General features: G+C 38.5%; 1 protein-coding gene across 1 annotated transcript in view; it reads left to right on the forward strand.

Moving 5' to 3' along the window:
- DROSHA (drosha ribonuclease III) overlaps window positions 1-24,431 on the forward strand; it is a 68,379-nt gene extending 43,948 nt beyond the window's left edge. The window contains exons 21-32 of the mRNA XM_027451658.3: window positions 857-956; window positions 3,674-3,776; window positions 6,186-6,256; window positions 7,334-7,378; window positions 10,673-10,830; window positions 13,293-13,398; window positions 16,760-16,901; window positions 17,870-17,952; window positions 18,064-18,167; window positions 20,068-20,160; window positions 20,941-20,987; window positions 23,982-24,431. Of these exons, the coding sequence (XP_027307459.1) occupies window positions 857-956; window positions 3,674-3,776; window positions 6,186-6,256; window positions 7,334-7,378; window positions 10,673-10,830; window positions 13,293-13,398; window positions 16,760-16,901; window positions 17,870-17,952; window positions 18,064-18,167; window positions 20,068-20,160; window positions 20,941-20,987; window positions 23,982-24,112 (1,183 nt within the window). The 3' untranslated portion in view covers window positions 24,113-24,431. The remainder of the gene's footprint in view (window positions 1-856; window positions 957-3,673; window positions 3,777-6,185; window positions 6,257-7,333; window positions 7,379-10,672; window positions 10,831-13,292; window positions 13,399-16,759; window positions 16,902-17,869; window positions 17,953-18,063; window positions 18,168-20,067; window positions 20,161-20,940; window positions 20,988-23,981) is intronic.
- Window positions 24,432-27,391: the final 2,960 nt, after the last annotated feature.

Raw genomic sequence — 27,391 nt, forward strand, 5'->3', positions numbered from 1 at the left:
TGGATTAAAAAGTATTTTAATAATTAGCACTCTCTTACCAGTGCAATCCAGTTGTGGGGTTCTGAAAACCCTCTTCAGCTTTTCTTGATGTAGGTTCGATAGCCATATAGAGCTAGTCAGTGTCATTTATCCTTTACTCAAGTCTTGGTTGTCTCATTGAATTCTTGTTTACTAATAAAGTATATTACTTTCACGATTATAAATATCATTACCAGCAGTTGAAAGCCTGTGACTTTAACTCATTTTCTCTCTGTTTGTGGTATTAATGACTTCACGCATTTGATAAATACAGACTGTTGATTCCTGTTCTTTGGCTCTGTTAGCATCTGTTTGGTAATGTTGTTTTTAAACAGACTATTTTTATTGGCATTTAAGAGCAATTATTTTCTAAAGTACTGTAAAAATAAATAAGTTAATTAATTAAAAAACTAAATAAATCCCAAGTGGTGGTCCAGGCTGAATAATATCATCGTAAAGCACTGTGGTGTACCTGTGGCACAGAGTTCAAGCCAGATGGTTCTCCCCTGCTTTTATTGCTCAGCATCCTCCAGGTAACACCTTTGTTGTTGGTAGATGCCTTCAGATGAGGGAACTGCCTGTCACTGCAGGGGTTTAGAAATTATGTGCTGCCCAGTAAAGAAGCAGCACTCATTCTCCCCTGCTTCCTGTGCTACCCAGACAATATTATTGAGAACTGTTTTAATCTTTGATTGTTTCTTTACCTTCAAACTGATCTTCTGCCTTGGGAAGGGACCCATTACCAGCTAGGATCTGATGGGAAAGCAGTCTTCCATAGAGGTGTACATCAGTTCATCTTTAACCAAATGCTGACACCATCTTCATTTTGTTTTGCCAGTGTCCACTTGTACTACCTGTTTCCCACTCTGGAGGAAGGAGGACTAGCTACATACCGCACTGCCATCGTTCAGAACCAACATCTGGCCATGCTGGCTAAGGTACACCCCTATGCTTTATGTGTCTGCAGCTGAAACCCATGTGTGAGACTAATAGTGCATGAGTAGCTTCTTGAGGGATCTGTCTGCTTCAAACATCAGCCTTTATCATGTTTTGTGCACAGAATTTAGGGTACAGGAGCTTTTTTTAATTTGTAAGTTATTTTAGAGATGAAATAGGGCTTAGTGTTACCTCCAGAGCAGGTTTTTAAGAAGAATAGTTGGGTCATTTTTGCCAGCAGAAGATTAGGTTTTTAGGATGCTTATGGTGAAGGTGCCTCTATATTTAACTTTAAATAACATAGATATTGAGATTGATAATAGAAGGGAAGTAAAATTGGTTGACTTTAAAGGGACTGTGTGATGGAGCATTCAGGTAGAAGATGGCAGCAGGCTGTAGAGACAGTGGAGGGGTGGTGGTAGGGGAGTTTGTTTCATCCACTCCCTAACCTAAGCAGTTACCTTCAAACTTGCTGTGAACTGTGAAAGAGCAAAATGTTAAGAAGTCTTTTGGTGAAAAGTAGCATTACATCATGGGAAAAATTGAGATGCCTCTGATTTTTATTTTATTTAATTCTGTGAATGACAGGAGCTTTTTGTATTCCTGCGTGATACTGGAGGTGGGAATATGATATACAAAGCTCATTAAATCTATGTTCATAGATAATTTGGTATTCCCTTATTCAGATTTGATTGTTAACATATTTTTTAAAAAAAACAGTCTGAGGCTTGCCAATATAATGTATTAGGCCATGCACATGCGCATGCATCTCCCACGACCACCCCACTGTGTATTGCTGATGATTTTCAAGTCTCTCTTAATCTTGTCTGTTCATACTCATGCGATAATTTAAACAAGCATATACAGTCTTGAGATTTTGGCAAAAACTGCATGATTTCTAACATGCCTTTTTGCTGAATCCTCTGGAGAAGTGTAGGGTAGGGAATGAACAAAATCATTTTCCTCCAAAGCTTTCTTTAATGATTTAGATAGGCATGAATTGATTGAAAAACATTTCAACTGGGGCTTTGTTTTTAAATACGATATTGAACTGTCTGACGCTGAATTTACTTTATTTTTTAAAGTCTGAATCAGGTAAGTTTATATATTCTTCCAGCTCTTTCCACTATACTTACTATTCTAAATGAACGATCTTCGAAAATTTATTGCAACATTTTTTAAACTCTATTAGATAGAACAGTAAGTACTAGATATCTATACATTCCTGATTTCCTAACTTACCCTTTTTTCCTCTTGTATATCTTATATGACCATCCTGGTTTCATGCCCATTAATTAACCCCATGCAGTGCCGTGTTGCACGCAGTTTACTTTCTCAAAAAATTTCTCAACTCCTTCAGTTCTCTTGGGCATGTGGAATGCTGTTTTAATTGAGGATCAAAGGATAAATTTCTGTGGCTTCTAAGAGATAATGTGGCAGCAGTTTTAAAAACAGTCTAAGCCATGTCTTGATCAGAAATGAGATGTAAAGCATATGCAAAATATTCTGAATGCAAGCAATGAAAATGAAGCTAAGACACTGGAGAAAAGAGTTAATGCAAACAAATGAAAAAAATCTAGTTTAAATTTGTAGTAAAACAATATTCCACTTTGATGTTAACTAATGAGTGTTCCCTGCACTGGATAAAGTGGTAAGTGGTATTGTCCTTTGTTCTGGAGCTGTGAATATGTTCTCACACATTGAAAATGGAAGACTCCTTTTTTCAAATTGAGATGTCTGAGCCTCACATCTCAAATACCTTAGTTTCTCTACTTTTAGCTCTTAAATATACTCTGGGAAGATGAAGTTGAAAGTTAATGAGAAATTGGTCAGTAGCAACTTACGCCCATTTGGGAAGAACCTATTCTCATACAAATTTTGCAAGATGTGCAAATTTCTTCCTTAAAAATCTCAATAATGGTTTTGTGTCAAAAAGATGAATAGAAAAAGAGAACCTAGTAGCTCTTGCCTGCATTTCTATAGCAGAATTATCATACATTATATGATGCATCTGACTCACTACCTTAAGTTCTGACTGGCAAGCAGAAATATGGCTTAGGAAAAATGAATGTTAATGACTCACAGTTGAAAGGGAGAAAAAAGCTAGGTGGCACTGCAGATTAAAATATCAGTTCTGCTTTCAGTGCGCAGAGGCTTTTGGTATTGCCACCTGTTGAAACTCATAAAGGATAAAGTCAGATGTTTACTGGATTGTGTCTGTCAGAGTTCCTGTAACTCACTGTCTTGCTTTGTTCTCTTCTCGTAGGAGTAATCTTTTTCCTCAGCGTTAACTCCCCTCCCTTTGATTGCTGCTTCAGCATTTCTGAAGGCGAAGCACATGAGTGCAAACTACCAGCAAGAGACAGGGCACGCTGTTACATCCATCTGATAGCAGGCTGTTTTTCTGTCACACCCTCAGCCCTCCTCTTGAATTCCTTCCTAAATTTAACTAATAAGTTATTTTGATCTGTCTTCCCTTGAATCTTTGGTTTGATAATTCCCAGCTTTACCACAGTATTACACTGTAGCTGCTTGCCTCTAGAAAACAATTAAAGTGTTCTAATTTTAAACTTAAAGCCGATGTCTGAACTGAAACTGTGGAAAACAGCTTTAACGTTCCCTCAAATCCAGTTGCTGCATCGCAGTGGTGTAATTGAGTTCTAGTGACTAGAACTTGTACTTCTATAACCATGGCTTTAACTCTTTTCACATTCTGCAGAAGCTGGAACTAGATCGATTCATGCTTTATGCACATGGTCCAGACCTTTGCAGGGAATCGGATCTCCGCCACGCCATGGCCAACTGCTTTGAAGCCCTGATAGGTAAACCACGTGTGTTTGTGTATGCACAAACAGCTGTGTTTTAATGTCCGCATAGCACATAGGTCTGTGCTGAGTAGTGCTACTAAGAGTAGGTGATAAAGCTTATTCATTTTCCGCTGTTTCTTCCCATTTCCTGTACATGCTCCATGTGTATGACATGATGAATATGCAGCCTTACAATGAAAAATCTTGCACCTGTTTCACATTGTGGTATGGCACTTCTACCCATCGCTGGAGGATTTTACTCCTCATGCATGCTGTGGCCTGCCACATGCAGTCCTCTGGGCTGGAGCAGCTTGTTCACCGTGGCCTGGCAAGAAAATTGGAGGCTCACTGCTTCCAATAGGAATGGGGGGTCCCATGTCAGCCCTGAATTTTCATCTGCGACTTGCTTTCAGAGTGCACCAGCCCACTTCCTCTCTGCCCAGGTGATATTCTCCTGTGGGTTAAATGTGACATTTGCCAAGTAAATCTTTTTTGGTCTTTTTATTTTCCTTACAAGTAATAATAAAAAAAAAAGGCATGGCAATATGCCATGACTTATGTCATAAAGCTCCCAAAACTCGCTGGCTGAGGATAAAGGGAAGCTGTGTCAATTTTGCTGCTGGGCACTAGCATGCTGATCAGTGACTGGTTCTGCTAGTGAATAAGTTTACGTGGGAGAGGTCAGGAAGACCTGACAACAGTTACCAAAATCAGCAAGCAGAAAGGAGGAAGTCTGAACCATTACATCCATATGAACTCCATTTTAAATAGCATCATTTTCTAAATCTTAGTTTGAATACATGAAACAATTTAAACTTCACTGATTTGTCTTCATATTCATACAAATGTGCTGTATGTGATATGAACTATAGAAAAAGCCGTGTTCCAGGTCTTTATATTCCATACAGGATCCTAAAGCTCTTTGTTCTGCTTTGAAAAAACAGATCACAGCTGGCTTAGATGGCAAGTTCTGTGTGTTCTGCCTTGGGCCAAATTGCATTTCATCTTATCAAGAAACAGGAGTTGTGTTTCTAACTCTATTTTGCTTTCTTTGAGTGTTTTGATCTTTAAAAATAAATAATAAAAAATTAATTTAAAAAAGGAGAGGAATACTAGATATGTATCTGTGGCTTCATTTGTATACTTCAGCCTGTCTGGGATATGGTGATGAGGACTATTTGGCAGGCACTGAGATTTTCTGAGAGCAGGATTGCTGTTTAAATCCAATATCAAGTTGTTCATGAAGTTAATTGAGCAGTAAGGCATTGTCAGGGCCATAGCTAAAATCTGGGAACTTGTAAAGGGACTGTAAAAATGTATGTGGGCTCTGGAGCTCCTATTTGAGAACCCTTCTAGAAGTCTGGTGTTTTTTCCCTGTGATGAAAATAATAAGCAAAACTGTAAGCAGACTGCCTAGGACCTGCTTAAAATTCAGTGCTGTCAACATGCCTCTGGCAAGATGCTCTTATAAACCCCAAAACCATTCTCCAAAGAGTCCAAAGAAAGTAGTTGACCTGAGAGCATTAAAAAGGGGGGTGGGGGTGGAAGCAGAGCAATGCAGAGTGTTCTCCCTTTATGTGGGAACATTGACTCCCTTGCTCTGTGCTCTTCATGTAGCTGTGTATTCCCTTTGCTTTTATACAGATGTGTGTACGAGGACTAACTTGAGGTTTTCAGAAGCTTTTCTATAAAGATAATCAAGGAACAAAGTGCTGATATTGAATTTTAAAAGTGCCTGTGCAGACAGAGTGCATATGGTATACCAAAAGCCTAATACAGATTTTTTTTTTAATACAGATTTTTTTTGGTATACCAAAAGCCTTACACAGATTTTGCAATTTGTTACTAATGGGCAGGTGGAGGGCTAGTGAGGGCTGCATATGCAGTTAAAATATATATATTTGTACAACTAATCTCTAGAAATAGAGAGAGTTGCAGTTAAGGGAGATAATGTTATAATGCTAAGGAGGCACTGAGGTTTGAAATAGTTCTGACATTTATATGCAGAATATAATGTTGAAAGTGCAGAATAAATGTAAACTATCTGTTGGCTATTAAAATGTAGACAGTGACAGTTATTGAATATATATACGGTATAGATTGCTGGAAAACTGGAAACTACTTCTAGAAATAGATTGCTTCTAGCCTAATTTGCTTAAACTTTGCTTATTGGGTGTGTCATTTTCTGTCACTGAATTAAGTGTCAGCTTTTTCTGTGCATTTTACAACCGTTGATTTATGCTCATGTTTAATGTGCTTTAGATTTCTCAAAAACGGATATTCTATTTTGATTATTAACACAGCGTGCTTTTAAATAAATTTATTGGAAGTAAAGGCAGCGGAGATCTTTGAGTAACTTGTACTTAGTAAACTTCTAAGAACTAATGTGTTGTTGCACTTGAACAAACTGTTTTATTCATGTAGGAGCTGTTTATCTAGAAGGGAGCCTAGAAGAGGCCAAACAATTATTTGGACGTTTGCTCTTCAATGACAAGGTATTTATGTATTATTGATTTGCCTTACATTTTAGAAAATAACTGAAGACATCTCAGAACATGTCTCCTTGCCCATTGTTTTACTTGAGAATCACAAATGAACAGGAAGACACCTGTGGTACTTAATTCCTGGAAACTGAATGTAACATAGCATGTTTAAGAAAGCATTGGTTCAGGCAAAAAAAAATTATGGTGTTCACTCAGGTGTGCTGTTTGTTGGTTGGATTAGGTAGGGAAGGGAGTGTGGTGTGGGAAACCTGCAGGCTTCCATGCAGAGTGTTACTCTGACAAGAGGTAGGTGCTGTGGGTCCAGATGGCGTGCATTGGCGAAAGTATGCACGTGTCAAGTGACTGTTGCTGTATCATAAGTTGTAGTATCATAGAACCCCCAGAAGTTGTAGAAACCTTAACAGATTACAGGGAATTTCATCCAACATTTACCAAATTGCTTAATTAGTCTGATCCATTCCTACATATTTTATCCTAGATCGCAGTTAGTTAGCTTTTATCCCATATAATGGCTAAGAAAGGTAACCAGTACGTTCTGCTGGGACAATACATGTAGCAGTAGTTATGGGATGAATCAGTCTTCTCCATCCTGAAAGTCTGAGTCTGTGAAATGACAAAGTTTATTAGAAATAGAAGTATTTTGAAGCCTATTGTCACTCATGCTTACAGGCACCAGGCAGCAAATAATGAAGGAAACCTGTGTGAAAAGCAAGAGTACAAGGTTTTTCTTCATTTTAGTTCTCACTTTTGGTTAAATCAAACTTGCTACTGAGGAGTGCAAATAAAGTTAGACCTGAGGCCTAAAAAAATCTTTTTCCCTTTAACCACTTTCTATATGGTTCAAGGATTTTTCCACCTCTTTGACACAAGCTAATTGGGAGAACTACAGGCAGTTTGAACAGCAAATACACGATTTTAAAAATTAGTTTGCCAGCACTATTGAATTTGCAATAAGCAGAGTCAGCATCTGAAATAGTTCAGTATTTCAAGTAATGACATTTTATTTAGTACTATGGAATTTGTTAAATGACTCCCTTGAGCATTAAAGGCATCTCTCAATGTTTGCAGGACCTGCGGGATGTATGGCTTAATTATCCACTGCACCCACTCCAAGTAAGTGTATCCCTTTCTGTAATAAATTTCATAGCTGTTTTATTTCTAAGGATGCTTTTCCATAGGTTTCCACTGTAGTGACATCTCAGAAAATTTTCTAAAAAGTAGCCAGAGGAGTGTATGTATTTGCCTTTGATTTTTTGATAAATAATGAATCTATGCCTCTCTCAGGATTAATCATTCACCTTTCTTTGGCTCATGTTTGATATATAACTGTGCTTTTCATATGATAAATCTAGTGAGAGGTAATGTTCTGGCATCTTCCTGTTATCTTCTGGAACCTAGGGGCAGGGAAAGGTTACAAAAACAGTCCTTGTACTTGTTTTCTTAACCTGAAATTAAGACTGGAACTTTAATAGTTGAAAGTCACATTAGTTAAATGGCCTAAGAGTGTGATGCTGATTTTTGTTGTTGTTCAATGACAGCATGGTTACTTCAATGGCTGTTGTAGCTTTAATAGCTGAACACTGAAAGTATGAAGGTTTCTGAAAACTAATTTTTCTTTTATGTATTTGTGAGGTCCACCAGTGGTTAGTTTACAAGTTTGGAAGCTGAGAGAACTGCATCGTAGCTTCCTATCTTAATGTCTTCCAAGGGTGCAGGAGTGCTGCAAGGATAGCCGTATCCAAGTTGTGATGCAGTCAGTAAGGTTTTCAGGATCATACAAACATCTAAGAGTGTTTCTTTTGTCCAACCAAATCTCTGATGTTTTGTGCAGTCAGTTTGACTCCTTTGAAACTTCCTTGTGAGCACACCCTTCAGCAGGTCACTTTGAGGCTTCCATCTGAAATGTTGCAGACAGATTTACAGATTTTTGCAATGGTTACTTAGGCAAAATCTTCAGCAACAAATCAATGCACCTGAAGCATTTTAAAACCAATTCTTTGTGGGTGTAAGACAGAACTAAACAGAAAAGAATGTTGGTGGGAAGATCTTTCACAATTCAGCACCAACTGTCCTCAGTGGTGGCACAAGTTCCCAAGAAAAGTTTCATTCTGAATTTCTTTATTTTTGATTTTATTTTTTATCCTTTGTCTCTGTTTTCATAGAGAAGGCTTGGACTCTGCTTATAGAGCTGGTGACTATATATGCTGCTAGATAATCTCCGTTCTGTCTATCTGTGTATGATATTGGAGACTATATATGCTTGTCACTTGTTACCCCTATCCTGACTGCTCTGATGAAAGTGTTCTTTCTTCCATGTCTCAGAAGCTGTCCTAGCTCTCTGCTTGCCAGGAAGGGGAGGCACAGGTCTCCTAAGTTGCACCTTGGGTACAGCTAGCCTGACAAGTGGCAATTTAATTTTTTATTAAGCGTCTCTAACAATATGGCAAATTAGGTTCTGATTTAAAATAAACAATAATAGCTCTGGGTGAGATGTAGAGAACTGGAAGGTCTGTAACCCTGTCATTTGATTTAGTCAAATCAGTGGAAAATATGATTAAAAAAAATATACATTAAGTAAAATGGAACAAGAAACAAAACAACAAAAAAGTGAATATTGTCAGTCCTACAAAGATTTAAAGAAATAGCTGAAACATAAGAAACAGAAGGAGTAGAAATCTCCACATCTTACAGGGATTGGAGATCATCAGTGGATTTCCCTAGGTATCTTTGCTGAAATACAGGCTGTTCACATCTCCACCTTAGGGAGGAGGTGGAGCAGTGAGGTGGCAGTTTGACAACACCAAATTATTCAGGGTTGCAGGGACAACAGGAGGCTGAAGAATTGCAGTCTGACAGTGAGAATTCAAGAGTGAATAGCTATGAAGTGAAAAAGAACAAAATACCATGTAGGTAAGTATAAAGGGCTTCACATAAGGAAGCAAAAAAAACAGTCCCAGCTCCACACGCAACTGAACTCCAAACTGACCATAATCATCAAAAAGGGGATTTTAGTGCTGGGATATGTAGCCTTGTGAAGACATAGGAAGAAAGCTCAGTGTTTCAAAAAAGACCAACTGAAGATTATCAATTAATAGAAAAAGGACAGAATAAACAAAAAAGCAAGTAAGTTAGTGATGGAAGGAAAGCAAGTAAGTTAGTGACCTTCAGGCTGGAAAATAGGTGATCACAGAATGGTTTGGGTTGGAAGGAACCTTAAAAGATCACCCGGTTCCATCCCCCTGCCATGGGCAGGGACACCTCCCACCAGACCAGGTTGTTCAATGCCCCGTCCAGCCTGGCCTTGAGCACCTCCAGGGATGGGGCCAGATAGGAAGGCAAGGCCTGGAACAGACATGTCCAAAACATAAGTAGACAAACAGTTAACCAATTGCCTGTTCCAGTATAAGCCATAGGAATAATCAAAAAGAAAACTTGAGACCCAAGTTTGAACCAATCTGGTTCTTCAGGGAAAAAAACAAAAAACAAAAAACAAAAACAAAACAAAAAAAACCAAACCTGCTGATTTGTGGAACTTGTTGATGAACATTTCTGTGGATACTGAAAGCTTGTATGTGACAATGGGTCAAGCTAGTGGAAGAGGACTTGCACAACCCATTGTGGGTTACTAAGTATACCTAAACAGCATAGAACTTGGGCAGTCTACTGATAGTTGGAGGATTAAATAGTTATCAGGAAAGTCCTTAATATACTTGCATTATTATTGCTTTTCCTTTAGGCATCATTTGGATGCCTTCTCTTAGACGTTGTTATACAGGACAAATGCCCAGAGTGACTGGAGAAATTGCCTAAGTCATTTTCCAACTCCAGAAAGTCATTTTAGTGTCCCTACGTCAAAGATGTTAGACAAGAAACTGATAAGACAGATACTGACCTAAGTGATCGTTTTAATTTTCTGATGTTATTGTGTCCTTATGAATTTTGTATAAGAAGTGTTCTTCATTTTTGATACTCGAGTGAGAGAAATAGATTAGTGTTTTCTCATCTTGATGCGTGGTGTGACAGCCATATTCTATTAATTTTTGAATTTGTTGTTCAATTGCAATTTCTTAACATCAGAGATCTGACACAATTTTATACATTTTATGAAGATAAGTAGCACGTGCTATTGACGTGAGACAAGACCATATAAGCAATGTGTTATAAACACCTTAAGTGTTTTTAAAAGAAAAAAAAAGCAAAAACGCATTCATCAGACCTCACGTTTTCTTTGCATAGCAAATATCCAAGAAAAAAAGCCAGAGGAAACCGGAATTTCTCAGTTCTGCTCTCCACAAAATGACTTGTTCAATGTGTTCTTTGCCCTTGGTTTACAGAATGTTTTCTTTTTTCTGAAAAGTTCTGAAATAGTACCAGTTTGTCTTTACTCACTCTTCATTTTATTTACAGCTGCAGGAGTCTAATACTGACAGGCAACTCATTGAGACATCTCCAGTTCTTCAAAAGCTTACGGAGTTTGAGGAGGCAATTGGAGTCATCTTTACTCACGTTCGGCTTCTAGCACGTGCATTCACTCTGAGGACAGTAGGCTTTAACCATCTGACTCTGTGAGTATGCGGCAAGTGTCCTTGTATAGCTCTGTTGGCCCTGCTGTTAATATCCCAAATTACTTTGTTTGCAAACAAACTCTAGATGTTCTATCTCTTCTTCAGAAGAGAGAATAGCTATGTTTGTCAGCCTGACTGTCTTGGTGTCCTGTCTCTGACAGTAGTCAATAGTGGATAACTTGGGAATTACGTGTGTTAAAGAACCATCCTGGTGTATCTTCTGAGCTTCCTTCATCTGACTTTGGGACAACTTTCTTGACACTGTAGCAAAACACTCCTGAAGGTACATCTGGACAGAGGAAAAAAGTCATGTTTTTTTGGTCCAGCTACAGCCCTTGTGTTATATTGTGTGTACAGCACTTAAACACACAGTAGGCTTGGGTCTCTGACTAGAGCTGCCAGACCATGTAATAAAGAAAATAGTATTGTACCAGTGCATATCCAGTCCAGGATCGAACATGGGTGTAAACCCTGATCCTTTTATTTCTTGTGAATGGACAGATCTTTCTCTATTGAAATCACTGCAAGTATAGCCCACTGTAGGAGAAGATCAGGTTCAAGACCATCTAAGGAACCTGAAGGTACACAAGTCCATGGGACCAGATGAGGTTCATCCGCTGGTCCTGAGGGAACTGGCAGATGAAGCTGCTAAGCCACTGTCTGTTGTATTCGAGAAGTCATGGCAATCTGAAGTTCCTACTGACTGGAAGAGGGGAAACACATTTTTAAAAAGGAAAAAAAAAAAAAAAAAGTAAGACCTGGGGAGCTACAGGCCAGTCGGTCTCCCTCCATACCCGGTAAGATCATGGAGCAGATCCTCCTGGAAACTATGCTAAGGATGTAGAATAAGGAGGTGACTGGTGACAACCAGCGTGGCTTCACTAAGGGCAAATCGTGCCTGACATGTGGCCTTCTGTGATGGGGTTACAGCATTGGTGGGTAAGGGAAGAGCAGTTGATGTCATCTGCCTGGACTTGTGCAAAGCATTTGACAGTCCCACACAACATCCTTGTCTCTGAATTGGAGAGAAATGGATTTGGTGAACAGACCACTCAGTGGATAAGGAATAGTTTGTGTGGTCACACTCAGTGTTGCAGTCAGCAGTTCAGTGTCCAGGTGGAGACCAGTGAGTGGCAATCCTCAAGGGTCGATACTGGGACTGGCAGCATTTAATATCTTTGTTAGCTACGTGCACAGTGGGATTGAGTGCACCCTCAGCAAGTGTGCTGATGACACCAAGCTGTGTGGTACAGTCAGTATGTTGGAGGGAAGGGATGCCATCCAGAGGGACCTAGCAGGCTTGAGAAGTGGGCCTGTGTGAATCTCATAGAGTTCAAGAAGGCCAAGTGCAAGGTCCTGCATCTGGGTTGAGGCAATCCAAAGCACAAATACAGGCTGGGCAGAGAATGGATTGAGAGCAGCCCTGAGAAGAAGGACCTGGGGGTGATGGTTGGTCAGAAGATCAACATGAGCCAGCAATGTGCACTTAAGCCTAGAAAGCCAACCATATCTATGTACATTGTATACATCAAAAAAAAGTGTGGCCAGCAGGATGAGGGAGGGGATTTTTCTGCTCTGCTCTTGTGAGACCCTACCTTGAATCCTGCATTCAGCTCTGGGCTCCCCTAACATAAGATTACGTAAGACGGATGTGGACCTGTTGGAGTGAGCCCAGAGGAGGGCCATGGGGATGACCAAAGGGCTGGATCACCTCTCCTATGAAAAATAGGCTCAGAGAGTTGGGGTTGTTCAGCCTGGAGAAGAGAGGGCTCTGGGAAGACCTTATTGTGGCCTTCCAGTACCTAAAGGAGGCTTACGGAAAGCTGGAGAGAGAATGTAGAGGGAAAGCTATCACGGGGTGTAGTGATGGGACAAAGGACTTTAAACTAAAAGAGGGTAGATTTAGATTAGATATTAGGAAGGAATTCTTCACTCATGAGTGGTGAGGCCCTGGCACAGGTTGCCCAGAGAAGCTGTGGATGCCCCATCCCTGGAGGTGTTCAAGGCCAGGTCGGATGAGGCTTTGGGCAACCTGGTCTGGTGGGAGGTGTCCCTGCCCATGACAGGGGGGTTGGAACTGGATGATCCTTAAGGATCCCTTCCAACCCAAAGCATTCTGTGATTCAATAGTTTGCTTGTTTTTAAGAAGCTACAGGTAGAGACCTTAACCCATCACAAACCTGATTTCAACTGGTCTTCAATTAGTCCTAGATCTGTGATCTAAAAACCGTGTTTATCTGTAGCTACTTTGATTTGCTTTCCTGCTCAAAGTCAGTATTACAACTGTTTGTTGTGTTTTCATCTCACCTAGTTAACTCTGGAAATTTGTCTTAAGTGTATTCAAAAATGAGTGAGGCTCACTTTCAGATCACTCTTTATTTTAATTTGTGTGTGCATGCTGGTTTTGTTTTTTCCTTCCTGAGTGCTTATTGATTTTGCTGCATTGATGTCTCATTTTTCAGAGGCCACAATCAGAGGATGGAATTCCTGGGTGACTCCATAATGCAGCTGGTAGCCACAGAGTATTTATTCATACATTTCCCTGATCATCATGAAGGGCACTTAACGGTGAGACTGCCATCAATCATGCTCTGAGAGAGCAAGTGTGGGATGCAGACTGAAATTACGGGAGCCGCTAGTGAATTGTTCTGGATTTGATTAATAAAAGAGGCCCGAGCAACCACTGCTCTTAATAAGACTGTTAATTTTAAGTCACGAGCTCTGCAATGAATAGGAAACGGTGATTTGTGAGCCCAGTGCAATAATTTTTGTTGCCTGTGAAATGGATCAATAATTTTAAGGACGTCAGTTACAAACTTGGGAGATAAGACTAGTTCATGTTTAATGACAGGTGTTTCAAACCATTTATTTAAACAGGCACATCACATGGGTTTTATTCATGACTTCTAACCCTTTGAACCCAAAACCAGGCAGGGTTATCTTTCAAGACAGGAAATTTTTACAATCTATTTTACGATGTTTTCTTATTGCTTTTAATTTGGAGCCCCTATAATAACTTCTGAATTTAGTTTTAATATTGTTAGTCAGCTATTGCTGATTATGGTAACTTTTCAGCATTTCTTGTTCATGCTCTGAACAACCTAGTCTGGGGATCTTTCAGTTACTTACATTACTTTAGATGTAGGGTTGTAATATATGTAATGGTTTCCTGATTGACTGATTTCTTTAGTACTGCAGCTAGGCAGTATGAGAGGAAGATGTTTTTCTTAGGCTTGCTAAATTTTTCTTAGTTTTCAAGTCTTGATGATTGAAATAAAAAAGTGATACATGTATTAAGAATATATGTCAAGTTCTCTAGTTCAGATTAGAAAGTAACACTATAGATTTCTTAGCTATTGAGAGTGGATTTTGCAAATCAGTGAAGGGATGGTGCTGATAAGTATCTGACAGGCAGTGCGTTTTGAAGAAAATACCACTTAGGTGTTTACAAAAAAAGATGAAGTATGTGCTCTAATTAAGTCATTTTCATTTTCCCTCACCATTTCTCAAGTGTCATTTACGTTGTGTGAATTCTTCTGCACCATTCAGGAGAAGCAGTTGATGAAGCCTGAACTTCTGATGTAAAAATTAAAAGGGACCTTGTCATATTAATTCTTTACAGAAGAAACAAAAGCATAAGGCAGAAATCCAAGACTGGCGTTGTTTTCCTTTGTAGGTGACTTTTAAGAACGTATGCATCAGTGTTGTTATAGTAAGATAAATCTTCCAAAAATATTTGGCAGGAAGGACATAAAGTGTTGCTATTAATGGGTATAAATACTCAAAACAACGATCAGAACATCACTGTGTTGCTTAATTTAATGATAAGTGAGTTGGCAAGTAGAACAAGCTGCACATTGTCCAAGATTTAGGGGAAACTACAAAGAGTGGAATGGATGCTGAAAATACATTATGACACAGAGGTAGGCAATGCCTAGAATAAAATTTAAATTCTGGGGATGTGCATGCAGTAGAAAATAAAATAGTCTTTGAATGTCTCTTAAATATGAGGGCAAATGAAAGGAGACTTGTGAGGTGGAGGGAGACTGATGCAGGACCTGAAGAGAAACAGCAAACTCTGCGTTCTTTCTCCTCTTGACTTGAGATGTTTGGAAATAATAATGGAGCATTAGATGGGTGGTGTCTGTTGAAGACAACGTTGGTAAACGATGGAAAGATACCACTTGACTGGCAATGCAGTGGCTTCCCAGTGTGATGACTTGTGAAGAGAGGTCTGTAAATTAAGTATGTGTAAGAACGAGGAAAGGAGAATGTAATCTTGTATGCATGTTTTGAGATAGCAAAATAATCTGCCAAAAAATAGAATGAAATTTTGTTGGCTACTGGAAGATACTTCCCCAGTGCTAACTTATGCTACAGCCATGGGTAGCAGTATGCTGCGTGAAAGTGGAAGAAAACCAACTCAGTTTTGATTAGAATTGAGATCCTCACTATATCGCAAAGAGGAATTGACCTTCTTGCTAGATTCCACTTATAAAAGAAGCAAGGTTTACTATGGCATAAGTTGAGAACCACAGTGGTGAATGGGTAAGTGGTTCTTGCCATCTCTAATTTGCTATGTAGTTTGTATGTGGCTCACTTATGATAGTGCTAATAGTGGATGTGGGTCCTGTCAAAATAAAGACTCTGCAAATACAGCAAAAGAAATCCTACTTCTCCCATTGCAATAAATGGATTTTCCTCACATGATACTGCATTTCTGTCTCATAGTTTGCATGTTGGAGTTAGGATTTGGTTAGGAAGAGTATCTTATGGGAAAAAAAAAAAAAGGCTTTTGGAAAGGAACAAGTAGAAGATGAGTTTAAGCACAGGTTAGGAGGGCTGGTAGTAATCCTTTCTGCAGTCTGCCTAGTTTATGAAGATCAAGTTGCAAGTATCTGCTTCATACATCATTGCCAAACAAATTATGAACATATTGTTCTTTATTTATCTGTTGTCAGAGATGAAGTATCAAGTGCAGTGAATAAATCTTGATTTTCATAAGCTCAGTTGACGTTCTGGAGCCAGGTAGCACATAACTTGGATCTAATAAGCTGTGCAAATGTGATATGGAAGACAAAAGAGGTAAAAACATTGTATCCAGCTTCTCAGCTCTCGTTTATATATAAGCAGTGGAAGAGAGGCAGAATATCCTCAGAATATCCCCCAATTTATTAAAATATGCTGTTTCATTTAAAGAAGAAAATTAAAATCCACAAACACAACACTCACCTTAACCATGGGTTCAGAAAATATAACAAAAATCTGAAATACCAAAATACTTCTTTAGGCTGTGCCAGATTGTTGTATCTTTGACAGAGTTCTGATTAGATTGCTAATTTAGCAATCTGCCTAGAGTCAGTAAGCTCTTAGGGAGCTCTGCTGGGAAACCAGGTGTCCTGGACATTGTCATGTGTTGAAAATGTTAGAGCCAGATTTTCATCAGGGATACATCAGTTCAGCTATAGTGCCTTCAGTAGAGCAAAGTTACATTACACTGATGTAATGTAGTGGACAATGGGGACTGTTCTATAGGCTTCAAAATATACATTTATACTTTATGTAGAATAATTGTGTACAACTTTGTGCGTTACCTGGTCTAGAAGAATGTAGGTTAGTTGAAGAAGTATAGGACTGATGAAGAGATGGCATATGAATGCAAAGAATCTCACAAGAAAAAGCATTGTAAATGCAAGACTTATGTATAGAAGGAATATATCTAGAGAATAAACTGGTGAGAAGGGAAGAATCAGTGGTAGAAAATGCATGTGTACATAAATCATTTGAGGTGTGCTAAAACATTCTCAGACTGAGAAGTGAGAGGCAGCAAGGATTAAAAAATAAAGCAAACCTTCCCCCAGCTCGTCCTACCTTTTATAGTTTAGCATCGCTAATTGTTACCATTGAGTGGAACTTCTTTCTCTTGCAGCTGTTGAGAAGTTCTTTGGTGAACAACAGGACACAGGCCAAAGTGGCAGAAGAGCTGGGAATGCAAGAGTTTGCCATCACTAATGACAAGACGAAAAGACCTGTAGCTCTTCGAACTAAGACTTTGGCTGATCTCTTGGAATGTGAGTTAGCGTGGTTATAACAGCTTAGTGATTATGCAACTTTCTTATCCTCAGGGCTTATTTATAAAAGCCATCATAAATTGCTCAGATCATTATTAAAAATGTATATTCAATTTTTCAAGTAAATTATGACTATACCTCTGCGCACCAAGTTTTTGAACACTAGCCTATATTTTTGAAGTCTGTATGAGGAAGGTGTAATTGCAGATACAAAACTGTAGGGTTACAAATGATGGCCATGATGGTCATGGTGACTGGGTCAAAAGAATGTCTTGGAAGTTCAAACTTGTCACCAAGTCAAGCTGTTTAACAGCAGTTTCAATGTTTCAATAGTATGTTCTTGGTACTATGAGAACTATGGAAAGAGCATTGTACCATCAGGAGGTGAGTATTTTTGTGGTTCATTTAACTACACTTTAGGAGGTTTCAAAATGGCCATTCCACAAGAAGGAAAGTTACACAGAAATTAAATGATTTGTTTGTCTGTTTATGAAAGCGTGTGCTACTTTTTTTTTTCCCCAAAGGAAGTGGAAACAATGATCAATATTATGCAAAGAAAGTTGATCTGTATCTTGTATATTTTGATATATTTTGTGAGCCATTCAGACTTCCTTGGCTTTTGCCAAGATCTCTTAGCAAATGGAAATTGCACACAAACAGTAGTGATTTAGATATAAAATGTTTTCATAGTACCCGGCAGCAATTTATTACTAAGTAGCCATGGCTTGCTGGTTAAAATGTGAAAGTCTTTAAATGACTGAGTGGATTTGGGTAAGTCATTTAGCCTCTTGGTCAACTTTATTTTTTTCTGTGTGTGCAAGACAGTAATACCCTCCTCAGATCACTGCTGTGAAACATAATTCAGTACGTCTTTACTGTACTCAGGAATATTTGTTTCTAAAAGTGTAAGCCATTAACATTCTCTGTGGATATAAATGACAGAACCTTTTTTTTTTTTTTCTCCCCAGCCTTTATTGCTGCCCTATACATTGATAAAGATTTGGAATATGTTCACACTTTCATGAATGTATGCTTTTTTCCACGGCTAAAGGTAAGGCCAGTCAGTTTCCTACATTCCTACCACTACTGAATTTTAACATGCAGTGTTTTGGACTCATATCACAATCTCTCAACTGTAATCTTCTTTGTGAACTTCTTATAGGAGTTCATTTTAAATCAAGATTGGAATGACCCTAAATCTCAGCTTCAGCAATGCTGCTTGACTCTCAGGACTGAAGGAAAAGAACCAGACATTCCTCTTTACAAGTAAGAACCAGCATCTTACAGCTACCAGTTAATTATCAATCTTTATTTTATATGGAGGAAGATGTATTTGTTCACCTTGTTTTTCCCGTAGCCCTCCAGTCACTGTCTGAAAATGGAAAATGTTGAACTATTCTTTTACAAGTTTTAGATGTTTTAAACCATTACAGAATTATAAAGCATTTTTATCTTTTACAGTTTGAGAGGAAAACATTACGTTTGATGTATGTTTGATGGAATATTTCATTGGCATCATTCTGTATTTGTTTCTCCTTTAATGTAAGGAATGAGTATTTTATATGGAATGAATCGAACAGTAGGTGTTTGGATATGAAGTCAAAATACCTCCATTCTATTTTTCAGTAGTATGAAATTTCTCTACATCCCTGTGGAAACATAGATGCCTTGATACATGCCCTGATCGTAGGTTGCTGGTAATCCACAGCTGGATGTATTTGAAGGGTAACAGTTGTTGGACGCTCACTGTGCAATTCACCCTGTATCTGTCTTCCTGTGTACCTGAAGCTGGATGGGATGGGCCTTACTTCTCTTTTGTGAAGAGCTGTAAAATAGCATACTAGCTGCTTTGGAGGCAATAATGAAATTTAAGATTGTATACTGCATCCATATCCACCTAATTATGCAGGGATGAGTGCAAAGTTAACCCCCAAAAGAAGAGAGGCTAAAAAAGTTCAAGGCTAGTGTTGTTATTATATAAAAAAAGACATGAAGAATGAGTCTTCATTTGTTGCATGTATGGAGGTGAAGTTTTCAATGAAATGTAGCGATTCAGTGAGAAACAGTGCTCTGCAGAAATAGGATTGTTTCAACACTGTAACTGATACACTGGAAACCTGACTCCTTAGGGTCTCTGTGAGGGTTCACCTTTATCTCGAGCGAGGGAGATAGATACAAAATAAATGATGTCTGATTCTTGTAAAAACCCACTAGGTATCAGATAACAAATGTTTGTTTTGTTTTGCTATGATGATAAATTGATTTCTGTAGCACAGCTTAGTTATCTCACTGTTATCTGGTTGAATACCTTTTCTTGGGGTTCTGTTTCAGTGCAGTCAGAAGTATTGCTTTTAAATTTGGGGTTGCTTCTATTTGCTCATGCTAGTTACAGAGCACACAGAGATACTTCAAATGTTGATGTGAAATTGGTACTACTTCCAAAAAGAAACAAGGTAGTGGACAGCACTCAAGCTGACAGCAGGCAGAGATTTGGGACAGGAAGAAGAGACAGCAGAAGAAACACTCATTGTATGTCTAGGGAATTATCTTTTTCCACAGGAGGTGATTGTTGATGCATGTCCTAGACTTTAGCTAAAATGGAAAGGTGTTTTTTTTGTGACAAACTGTAACTTTTCAAAGCTGATGGAAAATTACTGTGATAATTCACAATGTGGAGAGGTGTACTATGCTCAATATAAAGTCCTTGCTAACTGTGCAACTCTCAAGGACTAAAATTTTAGTGCATGCAATCATATTGGTGTGATTATTTGCAATTGCACAGCCACATGCAATTTAACTGATTTTATTCCAAGTGTATTCAGTGTTTCAGCACTTTGCTGAAACAAATGCATAGTGTGCATTTTTGCCTATAGGTTAAGGCTTTAATTTTCCTATAGCGCTCCTTGACTGAACCCGGAAGAATTAAGTATACTCGATATAAGTGGGATGCATTTGATGTAAATTGCTCCTTTTTATTGCATGTGCACTGTCCTGGCAATCTCTGGGTTAACGTAACTTGTACAGCCATCGTTCAACTCTTGCTCCTTGCTATGTGCTAGTTCCACTAAGTGTATTTACCAGGCTGAGAGCTTGGTGATGTATGTGCCACTGACAGGTTCTGCTTTTTAATACTTCCTGCCTGAATAAATCATGTCTCTCATTTCAGGACTCTACAGACAGTGGGACCATCTCATGCCAGGACATACACAGTAGCTGTTTATTTCAAAGGGGAAAGAATAGGATGTGGTAAAGGTCCAAGGTACAGTAAAAAAAAATAATAAAAAAATTAATCGCATATTGTCGAAGTTTGACTGTGGCGGTGTCCAAAATGGCCAACCACAAAGATAGCTAAGAGTCTGGTTGGCCTTAGAAGATGAAAACTGTGGAGCCTTCCTCAAGTCATTATGAGTTTCTGCTTTGGGAATACCTGAAGGGTTTGAAGTTGGTATACTTTGGGGTCTTTAGCGTTGAAGAACAAGGTGGCTCACTATAATACTCTACTTGTGGCTCTCAGAATGGAAACTGCAGAACAGCTTGCAGGAAATAGCAACTTCATCTGTGGCTTTACTGCAAGACTGTTGTTCAGCTTAAGCTGGCAAAGTAGGGGTGCAAGGCTCTTAACTGTTTTCTGATATTACCATTTTTAGTTGTTTTTTGATTGGCTTCTAGAATTGCAAAGACTTCAACTGTAAGCCCATTTTGCGCTACCAAATTTTGTTCCTATTTTCTCTCAGGTCAAAACAAATGTTTCAGTAAATAATGTAGTAGAATATTCTGTTAGTGTTATTGGTCAGAGTTCAAAAATATTCCACTGGAGCTGTGGTACTGTTGCTTACATGTTTATGGAAAGGCTGATATATACTCTGGGAATTACTGGCTAGTGGTTATCCAAAGAGTTTTACTACCAAACACTAACTTTATTCTTTATAACTTTTATTCTTTACAAGTTAAATCATATACTTGATGATCTTAGAGGTCTTATCCAACCTAAATGATACTATGATTCTATATTTAACATGTTTTTGTTTGGTTTTCACAGTATTCAGCAAGCAGAAATGGGAGCTGCAATGGATGCACTTGAAAAATGTAAGATATTTGGGCAACAAAGAAAATTATTTTTAGATTACATCCTTGGACTTTACTAAAGTGAGGTGCAGGTTATGTGGAGAAGCAAAACTGAACACAGCAGCTGAATGCTATGTTGAATGCTGTCAGCTTCTGAGCAACAGGTTTGCTTATCAGTACTTTCAAGGCAAGGTTGTGTTGTAAAAACAGGTGTTAATGGTACCAATAGGTGTTTTTTTTAAAGGGAGTTGGTATGTTACAGTAAATGTGAGATAGAGGGAACCACAAACAATGAAATTTCATAGCATATTCAAGCATGGAAAAAATCTCAATGGGATAAGTTCAATGTCAGACCAAACAGACTTACCTCATACTCTAATTTGGGGAGGAGGAAATTAATTTTCAGTTGCTAATTTGGAAAATAAATTTTGATTGCAAATTTTATAGCAGGTGAGGTTAAAATCTAACAGGTAGGTCTCCACCTAATGTAAGTTGATGCTAAGCTGTTAACAACAGCTCCTATCAGCTGAGGATCCAGTGATCTTTGCACCTTTCAAAATTACACACAGGAAAGCCAGCATGGGAGCAGTCCCGCATTGCAATGGAATCTAAGATGAAAGGAGTGAACGTATGCAGGCATCTTATATGAAAACTTCGGCTGAGTTAAAATGCCAGATGTGCAAATACCATAAGCAAATAAATGGCATGCATTTTGTGCAGCAGAAGCTCTCTAAGCAGAAAGACTAAAGTACATTTTATGTTTGATTGAAAGGCCTGCAGTTCTTCAGTTGCCCAAGGGTTTTAATCTGTTCCCTGCATGTGGAAATCCCAGGACCTAAAACTTCCAGAAGACAATGAATCCCTGTAATTCCAGGGGTACCAGAATTTTTTGTATCCATTTGCTAGGTGTAGACTCCTCACCAGTAAATTTGGCAAGTATAAGGCACAACTTCTCTAGTGAATAATTGTAGAATCTTCATGAAGTTTTCCTTGTATTTCCTTGTGAGAATACCACTTCTCAAAGAGCTGTGAACTTCATCTCCTATCCGTGTAAGGACTTCTCACCTCTTTTTTTCTGATATGTTTTTGATTGGATACTGTAGAATAATGTAGGTAGGGAGAGATCTCTACAGGTCTCTGCTCCAGCTACCCCTCAAAGCAAGCCCAACTTTGCAGTTAGATAATGTTCTCAGGTTCTTGTGCAGTCCGTTTTTGACCCTCCTGAGAGATGGAGGCTCCATAGTCCTTATGGGCACCTGTTCTTGTATGTGTATTTGTGGAGTGGTTTGGGTGCTTTTTTAATGAATGCATAAGTAGTTAACTTCACGTAAAAGTCATTTTCCCATACCTGTTTATATATATGGTAGTTGTGATAAGTTTATTATATAAACTTATTTCTTCACATCATAAATGGGCTATAAACAGGTTGTTACCAAGCTAAGTTTTGCAGAGTTCTTAAAGAATCATGTTACAGGCACAACGCCAAAAATACAGTTTTCATTTTATGGTGCACATGAGCAACAAAATTTCCCAGAACTCCATTAAACAAAGCACTGGAGTTTTAAATACAACAACAATTTAAAAACAATTTGCTTTTGTTTAGATCGTTTTGTTTTAAATAAGAATACATTCCTATACCGAAGTTGTGAATAACTGATGAGGAAACTTTTTATTCCTGTAGTGTTATAAAAAGACACAAATTTCGCCAGCCAATAAAACATAGCAATAAAGTCATTCTGCTCTGCCAGAAACTCCTGCAAATTAGGTGCCTTCCACACTGTGTTCTTCAGCTGAAAAACATCTTTGTTGCCTGGGACCTGGAAAGAACAGAAAAGCTCTCCTGGGGGAAAAACCACCCAGAGCCTCCATCTCTCTTGGTGCCAAAGGGCCTCTCCCTGAGGAACCTCAGCTGAATTCTCTTGCGGTAGCTAACTAGAGCAATCCTTTGCTAAGACATATTCCAGACTTGCTTATGGCTTTAAAGGTCAATGTAGCAACCTTTTGCATTCATCTCAGATACAGACAAGCAGCTAATGCTGATCCCAGAGCTCTGTTGCGGTAGGATCCCAGCAGGGCTTGCTGCCAGATGCAGACTCCAATGCACTCTGCCACCTCTTGCATTCAGACTGGCTGGAGATGCAGGTCCAGGCAGTTGTCTACAGTGTAGGTAGATGAATGTCAGCATCCTGATCATGCAGAAAATGCTGTATTCTGCCAGATGTGCACTAAATAGAGAGCAATTGCATAAGCTGATTTACAGCCTCATTTCTCACTACTGTACCTGTGTACCAGCCAAGCAGCAAATGTCTGAAATCACAAGTATCCACCCCCTAGCTATTTCTCCATCACCTCAGCTGCATCTAGTCTATTTTATCCAGTCTTCACTCATCCATGCTCATAAACTATGCTAAGCCTGTGTACTGGCACATAACTAAGCGCTAACTTTTTCAAGAATGGATTTTACTGCAATCTATTCTGCCACGCTATTACTTTTCCATTAGGAACCCTGCCATAACGTGGGGGCATCTAGTGGATTCTGCATGATTTAAAATAATAATGGAAACACCTGTACAATGCTTGGAACCAGTGACTTATGCTTCCTGGAGTGAGAACAAGGCAAAAAAACCTTGACAGCACTGACAGTAGACTCATTCACTTTTCAGTACTGACCACTTGTTGCTAAGGGAACTGAATGTAAAAATCTAAGTAATACCTGGCCATGTTGCTATACCAGATTTTTTTTTTTTGTGAGTGTATTAGATTTGGCAGTAGTTTGTTGCAGGAGAAACAGGTGTAGAAATCATAAAGAAACCAAAGTCTTATGACAGAGAGCACTTGTTTCTATGGATTATTAGAAATGAGTAAAAATGGTAATAACATTATTCCCCTCCAATCCTTCATCTCATGAAAGCTTTTTTTTAAAAAAAAAAAGCTTTTTTTTTAAAAAAAAAAAAAGAAGAAGCTTTCTGTGTTGCCAGTTTGTTTATTAATATAAAATATTTTTCCTTGTGTCAGATAACTTTCCCCAGATGGCCCATCAGAAACGGTTCATTGAACGGAAATACAGACAAGAGTTGAAAGAAATGAGGTGGGAAAGAGAGCATCAAGAGAGAGAGCCAGATGAGACCGAAGAAGCAAGGAAATAAAAGGAGGGCACGGAAGCAGTGGCATATTTACTTACCTAATAACTCTGACTGTGGCCTATGGAGACCTAACCTAGTTTCTTGCAGATGATGAATGAGGAGTGCCTGTTGATATCCAACAGGAAAACATAACCTCTGCTTCGAAGTGTGTATATAGTGTTTTGTTAGTTTGGTTTTAACTGTCAAGTTTGTTTTTTTTTTTTCCGATAAGATTTGTTTTTAAGTTTTAATTTTTAAGAAAATTTGTGGGATTGTTTTTATTGTTTTTACTATCTTGTATGAAATAATAAAGTATTAATTTCAAAAGTCTGTAGGAGAAAAAGCAGTGTAACAAGTGACTACTATGTCCCAGTGCTGTTGTGTCAGTTATTAAGTGTGGAGGGGGAAAGTGTTATGACATACTAATTCAGAGAACTGAAGTATGTATCTAACTCCAGCTTTGCTGCTGAACGTGCTTCCTGACTCCTAAACCACAGACATAAACTTCTGGTCCTTTTACATAGATTGGTACAGTAACTTAAGCAAAGGAGATACTCACTTTTGTTTTAAACAGTGGGACATATACTTTGAAAGTGATAGATGTGTGAAAGGTGTTTTTTAAGTCAACACTGTGAAACTTCAAGGGTGGTGGGGAACATAGTACTTTTGAAGCAAGAGAATGCCAATGTATATTTTTTGTAGAGAATTTATGAATGTAGAGAATGTATATAATATTTCATTCTCATCTTACTGCTTTATCAAGCTGGTGTGTACCTTCACTAACATCTATGAAGTGTACTTCATAGATAGTGTACAAGTTTAAGTCCAGGACAACCAGGTCTGCTGACCTCCTGGACAACTAATGTATGTAATCCAGTTTCTTCACTTCTGGAGTCTCTGGCCTGTGTAAAACACTTCTACAAAAGCTGTGAATGTTCCCAAAGAATGAAATATCCTCCAAGTCTATTGATGCTTTGTCCAGCTGACTGTTGGCTTCATTATAAGTGTGTGTTTTTATTTTTTATTTGCCTGCTTCAAACCATTCACTTCTGTTGTGCTGACTTGTGAGATGGATCAGTCCCTTAGTACCTGTTGTGTCGTTGAGTCATCTTTGCATCTTCCTTTTCTGATGAGCAAAAAACAGTTGAATCTGAACTCTGAATTTTCTGCCTGCTTCAGCTCCTGTTTGGTGAGTCATTTATGCATCTTTGCTAGTACGAATAGCAGATATATTTGATAAGGTAGCCAGGCACATTGATGAGCAAGGATGCATGAATCTGGCCCACAGGATTTAAGCAGTGTTCCTTGGAGGGGGGAGGGAGGAGGAAAAAAAAAAAAACAAAAAACCTTTGCCCAATGGCCATGCTACTCTGAGCAGTGTTTACCAGCACTAGTTTCCAGTACTAATTATGTAGTTGTCTGGAGCACCCTTCTGTAGGTGTGTGATGGAGATCACTAAAAGCACTTTATTGCAGGTGCCAAAGTAGACTCAAGCGTAGCTGAAAAGATCAGACTACACCTGTCTTCCCAAAGTTTCACTTCTGAGCTAATCAGTGTGTATTTGCATAAGCACAATTTTTGTATACATGCAACGTGAAGCGTGCTTAAATGTGTTTTTTAAAACTTGACCCCACAGCACTACCTCACTTCTTCCAGTTTGTATGATTACCTTTTCTTAATGGATTGATGTTTTGAATCCATTTCAGAGTATCAGAGGAAAACGTTCAGTAATTTAGAGAGTGATAATAAACCATTAAAACATAAAGAAAGGATAAAAACAATGAGATAAAGGCAAGAAGCTACTCTCTGCTGGATGCTGCTCTTCTTTGACTTTTGAGAAGTGATTGCAGCTCCTTACAACTTCCCTCTGTAAATAAAAAGCTGAAACATCTCTGAACAGCAGAAGACTTAAAAAGCAAGAAGCATCAATTCCCCTGACCCTAAGTCTTTTGTATTTCAACTTCTTTTGCAGCATTGCCCCTCTGCTTCTACTAATAAGTTGAAGTGGTGCAGTGGTAGAGGGTCACAGGTAATTGCTTACATCATTATTTTTCTCTTAAAGGTGACCAGATTCTGTGTTTAACAAATAGAAGGTGCACTAACTGCATATTCATGGGTGTGAATTTGCTTTGTAAAAACCTCTCCTCATGTCTTGTGTCTCCAGTGTACCCCACGGAAGTGTTGGCTCATACTTACACATCACTTTTATTTCTCCTATACATCATACCACTTTTCATGTGTAAGACTGAGCTTATTCATAAACATTTGCATAAAAATAGGTTGTTGATTTCATCAGCTATGCTGTTTGGGAGGTGGAACCTGGAACTGTTCTCTTTTTGTCTTTGACACAGAAACTGCTTGAAAACAAACATAACCAATTTCTGCATTCTGTTACTATAGTCAATGAATTCTAGGTCTCCTATAGTAAAATGTAGAAGATGATCGTTTTTCACGAGTGAGCTGCCCTCCTATCTATATTAACACATATTTTTAGGTGCTAATGCAAGATCCAATGACTTGTTTTGTATATCAGAAGAACGGGATTGAGTTTTGCATGGATCCAGCAGGTACTGTTAAAGCATTTTCGTTTTTTTAACATGTGTAATGTACAGAGGATTGAATAATAATGCAAAATACAGCTCATTTGAATGGGGATATTAATTGAACTTACCTGAAATTCATCACTATTTGTGGAGCTTAAGCTCGCTTTGTAAGGCTTCAGGAAGATTATTCAACGGTGATAATAAAAGAGCCTTGGTTTCTAAGACTGGTGTAAACATTGTTGCTAATAAAATTTTCCAGAAGAGACTTCAGGCATGGTTGTTATTTGCTAAAGCAATTTGGAAAGATCAAAAGGCAAATTCTGATCATGTCTTCCTACTTCAAAGACTATTTGATTTTACAGGCTGCGTATTTAAATGAGGCGATTCACGTGTGAAAAGTTTGTTTGGAAGTTTGTAAAGCCTGTAAGAGCTTCGGAAGTTGATCATCCACAGCGTACGTTATATTTGGTGGAGTTGATATTGCGATAAAAATTTGAGACTCATACGCCCCACCCTGCATTTTACTCACTCCTTCCCTTAGAGGTTATACATTCATCATCCAGCATTTTAAATAGCTTTGTGTAAATGGGGAATACTAAACCAGAAGGTGGGTCATGTTTTGTTTCGTTGAAACATTGTCTAGGCTGTAGCAAAAGTTTGCTATTGAAGAACACAGTGCTGTCTGCTCTTCCCTGCAAGGCTCAATATTTAGCTCTTGGAATGACTGAAATCTTATCATGAATAGGGTCAGAAAGAAAGG

The sequence above is a fragment of the Anas platyrhynchos genome, chromosome 2 (assembly GCF_047663525.1).
Source record: "Anas platyrhynchos isolate ZD024472 breed Pekin duck chromosome 2, IASCAAS_PekinDuck_T2T, whole genome shotgun sequence".
In the NCBI taxonomy this organism is placed as follows: Eukaryota; Metazoa; Chordata; class Aves; order Anseriformes; family Anatidae; genus Anas; species Anas platyrhynchos.